Source organism: Alosa alosa, chromosome 1 (genome assembly GCF_017589495.1).
Source record: "Alosa alosa isolate M-15738 ecotype Scorff River chromosome 1, AALO_Geno_1.1, whole genome shotgun sequence".
Lineage (NCBI taxonomy): Eukaryota > Metazoa > Chordata > Actinopteri > Clupeiformes > Clupeidae > Alosa > Alosa alosa.
In genome coordinates this window covers 50,747,355-50,759,547 of record NC_063189.1, presented here as the reverse complement: position 1 = coordinate 50,759,547, position 12,193 = coordinate 50,747,355, and the positions used below count along the sequence as shown (strand labels likewise).

Here is a 12,193-nt window from a genome sequence, read left to right as displayed (position 1 = left end):
CTGGGAAGATGAATGTGTATTTTAAATTGGGCCATTTATGTAGTAGAAATGTGGAGTCATCATTAAAGTCAGTGCCTTCTTGACTGAGAAAAAGCCAAATATTTATTTTTGGCTCATGTGGTGGAAAGCCAACAACTCCCAGAATTCCCTGCCTTTCACTGCTCTTCGCTGCCCTACCAAGCCGCTCCTCCAGGAAGTACCCTAGGCATAAGCAAAGATTATACATAGGCGGATATTTCATCAGGAGCCACTTCTGGATTCTGGGAGTGAGGTCACACCCCCATAGACAGTAAAAGAAAACGTTAAAAACATGCAGAACTAGAGATGTAGTCTCCAGCCTCTGCCCAAAACCTCCTCCGATGACGCAAAAGACTACTTGTTTTCCAGACAAAAAAATACAGATATTGCTCATCTCAAGGGGACATGAAGGAGGGAAGCACGGTCATTTGAAAATACTACCAGGTTTCTTCTGATAGAAAGCTTAATGCTAATCTGTGAAGTGTCCCTTTAATGGCATTAATTGTTCCTTCTGAATAATATTAATGGAATCATGTAATAGAAATGTGCAAGTATGTATTTTAACTGTTGTATAACTATGTATAAGGTACTATTTTTGTAAATGTTTATCCAGTCTAAATCCAATTTTCTTTTCAAACATTGTTAAATATCTTTGTCTTCCCAACCAACCGGTGTTCTCTGCAGCTAGACTAGTCACTATTACCAGAGACTTTGCTAATGTGGAGACACAACACTCAAAAAATACTCCATAGAAATGCATGGGGCTAGTTTGTCACGCCAATATGGCCGTTGTCTACACATATCCCACCCCTTCCTCGGCAAAACGTCGATATGTGAATACATTGAGCCAATCATATTGTGTGTTGTGAAGACATCGTGCCAATCATGTGTTGTGATCTCGCCGCTGGAGCAAGATTGGTGTCGTGAAGCCTTGCGCACGCGCAGTTCGACCCAAAGACTGTGCCCGATGAGTGCCCATAAAACGTTGGTATATGGCCGCCGAGTGGAGGGACTTGCCTAAAAGGACTTCGCTATTACTCTGAAAGTGACCACACACGGGACCGAAGCACCAAACATAATTTGACTTAAGCAGTGAAAGGATGGACTGACTGTAGTTCAAATAATGTTAGCTCACTCATGGTTAAAACAGCAATTAAGATGTTATTGTATATGATGTGTATTGCACTCCTCTGTGCAAATGTATTTTTTTTTTCTTGCATATCAATCTATTAGTAGAACTAGGCATGGTCACCAACCACTCTCCTCTGTGGTTCCCTTTTACGAGTAAATGGTCATAGTTAATAGTTTTTTTTTATTTTATTATTATTATTAATATTATTACTTTATTAGTGCCTTTCCTTATCTATTCCAATGATGTAGTTCCACAAACCTTCTCTGGAATGTCCAAGCTCTGGAACAGTTATAGATGTACCTGTAGGCAATACTGTGCTGCATGCTATGAGGTATTGAGACTTGACCTGGCACAAGAATGAAATACGAAATTTGCTTGCAGAAGAGACGGTCCAGTCGTCAGGTAAAGAGAAAACGGTATACAGAGGACCTTGAGTTCAAGATTTCTGATGATGACGATGACCACTCCACTGGTCCCAAATCCCCTTCCAATGCCTCTGAACAGCAGGTCAGCAGCTGAACTCATTAGTCTTGCTATTTTGTTTTTCTTTGTATTATGACACTTAGTACTGTTCATTAATGCAGTTATTTTGTGTGAAATATATTTTGTATTATGTATGAATGAGTATTCTTTTTATTCAGGAGGTGCCTGATACAGAGGGGCCTGTTGTTGAGAAGATCATGGGGATGCGTGCTGTCAAGAAAGAGGTGAAAAAAATCAAGTGATCCTTGGGTGGGAAAATCGATGCTTCTTTGGGACCTGGTAGATAGGGATTTTGTTTTTTCTCTGCAGCTCAACAGCTGAGTTTATTTACCACAGAGCAATTATAAAGGACAAAAGTATCTGATTCCTGTGTGGTAAATTCATTGCATTTCACTTAAAAAGACAATCATTTGGTAATCAGGGGCATCACACTAATTTTCATACTTAGCCATTTGTATGAGGTAAAAGGCATACCTACATAGCTGTGTTTCTCAGTATCACAGAAGTTGTGTCAACACTCCTTCAAAGAAACAGTGATTTGCCTATCACAAGGTGAAGAGCTAATGTACAATGATTTTGTGTAAATATGAATCTAAAGGATAATCTTATGCCTAATGATATTACAGTCTTCAGTTCACACCATATTTCACTTGACAGCAATCAAATCTCACCATTGATTTTTGGTGTCCTAAATTGATAAACATTGGGAAAACCAAACCAAACCAGATGCCCTTGGTGAAATTGGCCTGAGTGAAGAGAGAGAGCTGTGATAATGGGCTGTAAAACAGAACACCACAAAAACAGCCAAAAATAATATTCACGAGCACGCTTTCTCTCTCACTCTCAGTAGCACAGCTGCGACTGGGCTCCCGCCCGAGGAAATGGTAGATTTGGCGTCTGCTCTAGTGCTGTGGTTTTGGCAGGAAGCCAGCGGCGGGTCAACTTGCTTGTGAATGGGGCCGTGTGTGGTGCAGGAGCTGATGTGATTCATGACTCAGCCTGTGCTTTCACTGCTGTCAACACACAGTAGTGAAAGAGAAGGGCCGAATGCAAAGTTCTACAGTTTTGATTTAACAGTCTTGGATATGAATTTCCATCCTTCCTTAAACATCTTGATGTCTGATGTAATGTTATGGTACTAACTACTTTTTTTTTTTTTCTATTTTCAGTTGGAGTCTGGAGAAGTGGAAGTGGAAGAGTTTTATGTTAAATTCAAGAGTTTGTAAGTGTCTTTCTTGATATGGAATTAAATATATATTTCATTCGTCTTTTCAGACATTGAAGGATATGATTGAATAACAGATTTCAATTTGTAATAAGATTTTCAAATTTCCAACTTCAGCACAAATTATATTGGCTATATTCTGCATTGTGGTAGTTTTAATTATTTAGTAGTTTCATTCCTGAAGACTAACAGCAGTTTATATGTCTGGCTCATGCTAAAGGAGAAACATCACACAATGTTCTTCATGCCTGCTTACAAGGCAATATGTTTTGGAAGGTCTGAAAAAGTATGGAATTATGAAGTACTGTTTCCAGATCTGGAAAAGTATAGACATTTGTGAGTCTTAAAGATTGGGGAGGTCAAAATCACAACAAAAGTACCCCTTTGTTTTACCAAACTACAAAATGTAGGATCCTTAAATTACATGCTAGAAAATGGACTGATAACTAGGAGTGGCAGTAGATCAACTTAATTGCTTAGCTGTGCCTGATATGTTTGTGACTGCAAACTGAACATTGAATCAAAAACCTCCTGCTTGTCATAGAACTTTCTTACTGAATATTTATGACCAGTCCGTCCGGGTAGATCAACAGTAATCCTTAACGAAAAAGATAATTTCAGCACTCAGCAATTTATTTATTTATTTATTTATTTATTTATTTATTTATTTTTTTTATTATATGAAACAAAAATTACTCATACACTAATATAGGTTATGGTATTGATTGATTTTGCTGGCTTGATACCATGAAACACATAAAAGGTGAGGTTGAAGAATCTCTTAGCATTTCTGTAGGTGGTCTGCATCAGCCAAGTCATTGTACATCTGTGCTCTGTTGACTTTGAAAGTCTGAAATCTCCCTATGTGAGGTCTTTTTTGACACGTTGAAAACACAACAAGTATGAGCCATTGTAATTTTAGTTAATTTACCTCTTTAGACAACATTTTTAGAAGTAAGAACAACTCCAGTGAATTTATTCTCACCCTCTTACTTCATCTGTCTGTACTTGCAGCTCTTATTTGCATTGTCGTTGGGCAGATGTGGAGGAACTTGAAAAAGACAAACGGATCCACCAGAAAGTTAAGAGGTTCAAGGCCAAACAGGCCCTCAGTAACTTTCTTACTGAGGTAAGCACTATAGTCATCCATGTCAAGGATCTAAGTGTATCTAATTACAAATTGATCAAAAATGTGTTATTGGTATCATAGGTTTCTCATACAAGTCAGGCTTGAAACTGTTGTTTAGGTTGATTAGATTGGGATGGGGAAATTAAGCATGTTTCCACACTGGGCCATTGCCATTCACACGTATTAGGAAAATCAGGTCATGTATTAACATGAAATGTACAGACAACCCTTGTCTACTCTGTGCTCTTGAACACTATAATACACACTGTATACTATTACACAATGTACACTATTGCACTATGTACACTATTATAGTCTTGTATATGGGCTTGTATATGGCCTCATTGACCATGTGACACCTTATCAATTGTAATTGACCTATTGCAGATGGATGATGAACCCTTTAACCCAGATTATGTTGAGGTGGACAGGGTTTTAGATGTGTCTGAATCAACTGATGAGAATGGAGAGGTAAGCTCTAACCTGACTTCACAGTACAGAGGGAATGATGACTATTAAAGTAAATTGATAGTTTGTTGATTTGCCAACATTCTTTGGTGCAATAAGTCAAGAAACTGATGTTTGTTGTAAAACTGTTGGTGCCAGGTTTGATGCATTTGATGAGCCAAGCAGTGCTTTAACATAATGTCTCTCTGTTGCAGCCTGTGATTCTATACCTGGTGAAATGGTGCTCCCTTCCCTATGAGGACAGCACATGGGAACTGAAGGCAGACATTGACCAGAGCAAGATTGAGGAGTTCGAACGAGTGATGGCAAGGGAACCAGAGCTCAAACGTGTGGTAAGAAGCAGGAGGAGTGATCTGGCAGTTTATGTGACCCTCTTTCCTCTACTGTATTTCCTCCTTTTAAAAGAGAAATCTGAGGAAGGACAGACCCAGCCACGTTCCTGTGGTCGCCCAGAAAACCACTAACAGGAATTATTTTATTGGAAACAGGAGCGACCTCCTGCCAGCGACTGGCAGAAATCCGAGAGTTCCAGGGAATATAAAAACAGCAACACACTCAGGGAATACCAGCTGGAGGGAGTGAACTGGCTACTCTTCAACTGGTTCAACACGTATGTATGCAATTAGCTTGCCATCCAGCAGCAGTTTTCTCATTTAGACTCTTAGTCCTGCTATGATGTCCTGACTCCCTCCTCCTTTCACATTTGCATTTATTTATTTATTTATTTATTTATTTATTTATTATAGACGGAATTGTATTCTTGCTGATGAAATGGGTCTTGGAAAAACCATTCAGTCCATCACATTCCTCCATGAGATCTACCTGAAGGGAATCCATGGGCCATATTTGGTCATTGCGCCACTGTCAACCATTCCAAACTGGGAGAGGGAGTTCCGTACGTGGACGGAGTTGAACGTAGTGGTTTACCATGGCAGCCAAGCCAGCCGAAGAACCATCCAGACCTATGAAATGAACTACAGAGATGCACAGGTGAATGCCAATGCTGTCTTCAGCTGGAGATGTAACCAAAAAATGTTATAAAGTTGTCATATTGTGTAATAAGTTTGTGAGAGAGAGAGAGAGAGAGAGAGAGATGAATGAATGAACACTGAATATACAATATTATGATATTAAAATGATGCATAAACAACTGATACAAAATTTGAAAATACTGACTTTTTGATATTCATGACTGCACATATTATAGCCTACTAAGCCTAGGTACTATTATTATAGCTTCAGCTGTCAGCTGCTCTGGTTGAAGCCTGGAAATATTGTAAACATAGTAGGCCTAGCCTAGTTGGCTAGCTTTATCATAGTCTACTGCTTGGACTGTTTAGGTTCCCCACGTGTGTAAGTTGTGTTGCAGTATCCTTAATTACGTTTGGCTGACACTTTTTAGCCAAAGCGTCGATAAGGACAATTTAGTGCAGTAGTGCTACTTCCATATACTCAAGTGTCAGTTCTAGTCAGGTGGTAAGCGCTAACGTTCAACCTGTTAAACCACACGGAGATTATGCATCTAGATACGTATCGAATAGTTTTATAAGGAAGAAAAACACACCCTATATACATATATCTCATATATATTTATATATATATATATATATATATATATATATATATATATATATATATATATTTATATATATATATATATATATATATATATATATATATATATATATAATATATGTGTGTATGTGTGTATGTGTGTATATGTGTATATGTATATATATATATATATATATATATATATATATATATATATATTTATATATATATATATATATATGTGTGTGTGTGTGTGTGTGTATATATATATATATATATATATATATATATATATGTATATGTGTGTGTATATATGTATATATATGTGTATGTGTATGTGTGTGTGTGGAACATTTCCATTTGAATTTGGTTCCACTGTGATGCATAGCTAGTCAAACATTTTGCATTGTCTGTCTTATTCACCCTTATTCCTACAGGGCAAGGTGATAAAAGGAGCCTACAAATTCCATGCCGTCATCACCACGTTTGAGATGATCCTGACAGATTGCCCAGAGCTGCGCAGTGTGCCATGGCGCTGTGTCATCATTGATGAGGCCCATCGCCTCAAAAACCGCAACTGCAAACTGCTTGAGGGCCTGAAGATGATGGACATGGTAAATAGGCCCTTCCCCTCTCAGAAAAATGTCCCTCTAACCTAAATAACCAGTAAAGGCAAAAATAAAATAAACTGTTTGAATTTGGAATAACCTATGGCTTGTTCTCCTCTGCTCAGGAACACAAAGTTCTGCTGACGGGGACTCCTTTGCAAAACACTGTAGAGGAGCTTTTCAGTCTTCTCAACTTTCTGGAGCCAGATCGCTTCCCTTCAGAGACCACCTTCATGCAGGAATTCGGCGATTTGAAAACTGAGGAACAGGTACTGACTCAAAATGCATCAATCATGCCAGACTAATATAGAGGAAGAAGACTAGAAGCAGTAGACTGCTTTGATGCCCCACCTGCATTCTGCCAGCCCTACTCTACCTGTAATTGGGCCTCAACTGAGAACAGAGACTTTATAATGGAGACACAGCACTCAAAAACATTGCCAATCATGTGTTGTGATCTTGCTGCTGGAGCAAGGTTGGTGTCGTGAAGCCTTGCGCACGCACATTTCTGCCGAAATAGATGCCCGATAAGTGCCCAAAAAACATTACAATATGGCCGCCGAGTGGAGGGACTTGCCTAAAAGGACTTGACAATAGATCTGGACACTCTTAGTTCACTTTTGATTTCCAAGTTCCTAATGTAAGTTGTACATTCAAGGTGCTCTAAGCGATGTCACATGTTTTTTAGGCTAAAACATTTTTTGTCACATACAGCAAACATCACCTCATGATCCGCTAGCTGCCTGTCCCCTGAACACGCTGTAAAAAAACTTGGTCTCTGTAGACAGCCCAGGCTCTGCAAACGGCAACAAAAACAAACTTGTGCAGCCATGCACCATGAAACATAACAAACAGCATTTCAGCCAATATCCGAAGAGATGCGCGTTTAGGAGAGTTTCAATTGGGAGAGGGAGTAGCAAGCTACTTCTGTTTTGTTTGAACATCAACAGAAGTAACGTTGGCCAACATCGCTTTATAGCGCTTTTAAGCTCTTAGGAAATCCTCTCTGAAGAACAGCAAGTACATATTTTTTGGAGGTTTTAAATGCAGTTGTATACTCATGAAAAGTCCATGTTTAATATTGACAGCATCAGCGCAGCCATAGGTAATGTAGTGGTGCAAGCCATCCTCCTCTGTCATTGTATATATCCTGTCCCATGCTGGATAAAGCATCTGTCCAGGCTATCTGATTCCTACATTTAATCACCATCTCACTCCTGACCTCTCACTTCTTTGATTACCCATTCCTCTTCACCCCAAAACAGGTTCAGAAGCTGCAGGGTATCCTGAAGCCCATGATGCTTCGGCGTCTAAAGGAGGATGTGGAGAAGAACCTGGCTCCCAAGGAAGAGACCATCATTGAGGTGGAGCTTACCAATGTGCAGAAGAAGTACTACCGTGCTATCCTGGAGAAAAACTTTACCTTTTTGTCAAAGGGTGGAGGTGGAGGTGGAGGAGGTGGTGGTGGTGGTGGTGGTGGATCCAGTGTACCTAACCTGCTGAACACAATGATGGAGCTGAGGAAATGCTGCAACCATCCCTACCTCGTCAATGGTATGTTGTCTTCAGTCAATCAAAAATTATTTTAGTGCTGTACAAATATGTTGTGTTCTTGTGACTGTTAAAAGTGTCTATACTGTGATGGCAAAATATACTGACCAAAACAAATCCCACTCATTGGGCTTAAATTAGGCATTAATTAATTAAGCAGGTTTGCCTTATAACTTCACATTTGATTAAAAAAAATGTAGGTGCTGAAGAGAAGATACTGGAAGAATTCAGAGAAAGTCACTCCACTGAACACTCAGATTTCCAGCTCCAAGCTATGATCCAGGCAGCAGGCAAACTGGTGCTTATTGACAAGCTGCTGCCCAAGCTGAAGGCCGGCGGTCACCGTGTGCTCATTTTCTCTCAGATGGTGCGCTGTCTGGACATTTTAGAGGACTACCTCATCCAGAGAAGGTATTGTATTTTTCTCAGTAATCACTGAATAGACCAGAATGCAATAGATATCCATTTTAACTAAAGTGACAGGGTTTGAAATTGTCACCCGCCAAGTACCAGTAGCAAGTAGATTTTTGTATTGGCAGCTGAATTGTGGCAGGTAGTCGCCACTTTAGCGTGTGTAATATGGCTGCTTATCAACTCCGACAATAGGCTACTTCAGTTTGTCATGTTAAACTGGCTTGCCATATCAACTCTGCTTCGCGTCTGTGTCCTGTCTCCCTTCCTTTCAAAGATCAATGATTTACCAGGATTGTTTTTCCGATAATGACCAGCAAACAATACTAGGCTATTATCCCGCTCATTATAATTGCCAGAGCGAAAAAAGGAAACTTCACGAGTCTAAAAGTTATTTTGTTACTGTTTGCAGAGAAAATGAAAACCCACACAAATAGCACGTAGCCTATTACTTGCTTACTTTCACTTTCAATGACGTTCCATTGTGATCGCAAACAAACTATGCTGCACACGGAATGATATGGAAGATTTGATTCATAGATCAAAACCAGTTGCCATTGTCATTTTTGCAGAGGTTACAAAATTATTGGACCTCCAAACATTGGGAATGCCCGTTCCTTTGAATGGAACATTCTGTAGCATTCTGAAGAGCCGTATAATAACACTTTCAAAATAATTAGGCTATGAAAAGGACTGTATAGTTTGGGCTGATTTTTCATCTACCAGCCAAAAGGTTCATTTCGACCACTGTAACTTAATAAATATGGTGTAGGTACCCATATGAGCGGATTGATGGCAGAGTGAGGGGAAACCTTCGCCAGGCAGCTATTGACCGCTTTTCCCGGCCTGACTCGGACCGCTTCGTGTTTCTGCTGTGCACCCGGGCTGGAGGTCTGGGCATCAACCTGACTGCTGCAGACACCTGCATTATATTTGACTCTGACTGGAACCCACAGAATGACCTTCAAGTGAGTAATTTCACAGGAATAATGCAGGAGTCTAAATATGTTCTACAATACACAAAAGATCACAAAACTATATATATATATATATATATATATATATATATATATATATATATATATATATATATATATATATATAAATAATAATAAAAAAATCACTCCGTTTGAGTTCTAACCAAGTACCTGGATAATTTTGTTGTCTGTCTGTCTCTTCTAGGCTCAAGCTAGATGCCACAGAATAGGACAGAGCAAGGCTGTGAAAATCTATCGCCTCATCACCAGGAATTCTTATGAGAGGGAGATGTTTGATAAAGCCAGCTTGAAGTTAGGACTCGACAAAGCTGTGTTACAGTCAATGAGTGGCAGGGAGAACGCTGCTAATGGGGTATGAGTACACTTAAATCATCTCATTGCTAGGGATGTCATGATTCTCCAAATCCTCAATTCGATTTAATTTTCGATACTAGTCACGATTCGATTTTCAATGTTTTTTAATATTACTATTAATGCATTCTTTATGATTACTTTTTTTGTCCTTTTCCTATTCTGTTTTGGGGCTTTTATTTTGACACCAATTGTGAAAAAAATTTTGGGAACCGTTGCATTAAAATAATTTTGGACTGTAAATAGATCATCTTTTCCCTTTGTAAGTTCAGTCAGTTAGTGTTAATTGACGTGAATGAACAACAAAATACTTCCACACCGATGATTTCAGGGTTGCGAGAGGGGCTTAGATTTTAGTTGGGTGATGTATTTTTTTTTCCAACTGGCTGCAGCCTAAAGTTAAGGTAGTGTTGACGTCGCTGTTTAACACGTGTGTGTGGTTTTGAGTCTTGGCATACATGCTGGACGTGACATTGGGGGTGTGGCTACATCGTTGATTCTACCTTCACGAAATTACATATCAATCTCGATTCTAAGTTAGTAATTTCAATCGATTTTGACTTAAAATCAAAATCATGACACCTCTACTCATTGCTATGTCTCACTGCAAACGTTATCCTGCCACGGATTCAGAATGAACAAGTTCTACCTTGTACAATTCAGGTTCAACAACTTTCCAAGAAGGAAGTTGAAGATCTCCTACGTAAGGGAGCATACGGAGCACTCATGGATGAAGAGGATGAAGGCTCCAAATTCTGTGAAGAAGACATTGACCAAATTTTACAGAGACGCACACAGACCATTACCATCGAATCAGAGGGCAAAGGTTCCACTTTTGCCAAGGTACATCCCTGACTATTAAACAAACACAGGGTATACACACACAGATATCATGCTTTCGTTTCTAATTTGACTGTTTTTGATTTGTCTCCAGGCCAGCTTTGTGTCCTCTGGAAACAGGACCGATATTTCTCTGGAGGATCCAGATTTCTGGCAGAAATGGGCAAAGAAAGCCGAGCTGGACCTGGATGCTATTAATGGAAGGGTAAGTCTGCTGCTTAAACACAATTAAATACAGGAGCCCCACTGCAGGAGGGGTAATGCCGCATGGGAATTGTAGTTTGGCACTGAGTGTTAATCTTCAGCAGCTTTGCTGCTTTGGTAAAGAAGTGAATGGATATGTTTGGCTTGTTAGACTGGTAAAGGAGAAAATAAAGTTGTTTCTGCTAAATGTCATGAATTACTGGCTCTGAGCCCTGCCTTGAAAATAATAATGCAGTAGATCCGAGGCCGGACACCACTGGTCCCGTAATAAATAACCACGTTTCTATTATTATATGGGAGTAGGTTGAGTGATGGGGTTAATCTCCATTTCAGTTTTGTAGACTATTCTCCATTTTAATCAATTTGTTTTATCTCTACCTGAACTCAAGATAAAACATGAAAAAAAAAAAATTGCAAAAGGGTTCTCTACAGTTGTAGGAAGAAATGGCTGATCTTTAATGCAATATCTGCATTGCCCATTATCAGCAACCATTCATCCAATGTTCCAAAGGCACATTCTGTTTACTAATCTGATATCATTTTAAAAGGCTAATCTGAGAAAACCTTGGAGAACCCTTTTGTAAGCACATAATGTAATCTAAAAACTGCTGCCCTGATAAGTGCAACTGATCTCAGCTGGTACTGGTGTCTATAATGGAGGGGAATCGAAATTTGAAAGTGACCTCTAACTTTTCACCAGTAGTGTATGTTGGATAAAGGGTCAAAATAAATGTTGTATGCTTAGTGGACACTGTTACACACGCAAAGACGCACCTCTATTCACAGACTCAACGTGACGATCAGTCAAGACGACCGATCGTCATCTCCAAAAGGCAGATATTCTCCTTCAGAATCAGAATAGGTGAATGATGGATCAAAGACTTCGTCACGTGAATGTTTTATTCACCATTTGGTGTATTTCTGCTTCAATTTGCACAAAAACTATAGACAGAATCGCAGTGTTTCCCATACATTAACTTATTTGTGGCGGCCCACCACAATATCAACGCTGACCACCACACAATGATTTTCCATGTTGTACTACTTAAATTAAATGAAATCCTTTCATTGTAGAGCTATGTGCACCTTTGTCAGTCTCTGTCCCTCAACAAACCTGCATGCATGTTTAAAGAAAACATAAAAAATCCTGCAAGGATTGTTGTTGGCATAGGAGATGACTGGCTAAATCATGATTAAATCCGTTAGCATCATAACACCGTC

General features: G+C 39.3%; 1 protein-coding gene across 3 annotated transcripts in view; it reads left to right on the top strand.

Moving 5' to 3' along the window:
• chd7 (chromodomain helicase DNA binding protein 7) overlaps window positions 1-12,193 on the top strand; it is a 69,479-nt gene that overhangs the window by 33,010 nt on the left and 24,276 nt on the right. For all 3 annotated transcript variants that reach the window (XM_048246174.1, XM_048246185.1, XM_048246194.1), the window contains exons 5-20: window positions 1,532-1,657; window positions 1,792-1,857; window positions 2,803-2,855; window positions 3,873-3,987; window positions 4,375-4,458; window positions 4,650-4,787; window positions 4,944-5,065; window positions 5,202-5,445; window positions 6,447-6,623; window positions 6,743-6,886; window positions 7,883-8,171; window positions 8,369-8,579; window positions 9,352-9,547; window positions 9,762-9,929; window positions 10,592-10,771; window positions 10,863-10,973. In XM_048246174.1, the coding sequence (XP_048102131.1) occupies window positions 1,532-1,657; window positions 1,792-1,857; window positions 2,803-2,855; window positions 3,873-3,987; window positions 4,375-4,458; window positions 4,650-4,787; window positions 4,944-5,065; window positions 5,202-5,445; window positions 6,447-6,623; window positions 6,743-6,886; window positions 7,883-8,171; window positions 8,369-8,579; window positions 9,352-9,547; window positions 9,762-9,929; window positions 10,592-10,771; window positions 10,863-10,973 (2,424 nt within the window). The remainder of the gene's footprint in view (window positions 1-1,531; window positions 1,658-1,791; window positions 1,858-2,802; window positions 2,856-3,872; window positions 3,988-4,374; window positions 4,459-4,649; window positions 4,788-4,943; window positions 5,066-5,201; window positions 5,446-6,446; window positions 6,624-6,742; window positions 6,887-7,882; window positions 8,172-8,368; window positions 8,580-9,351; window positions 9,548-9,761; window positions 9,930-10,591; window positions 10,772-10,862; window positions 10,974-12,193) is intronic.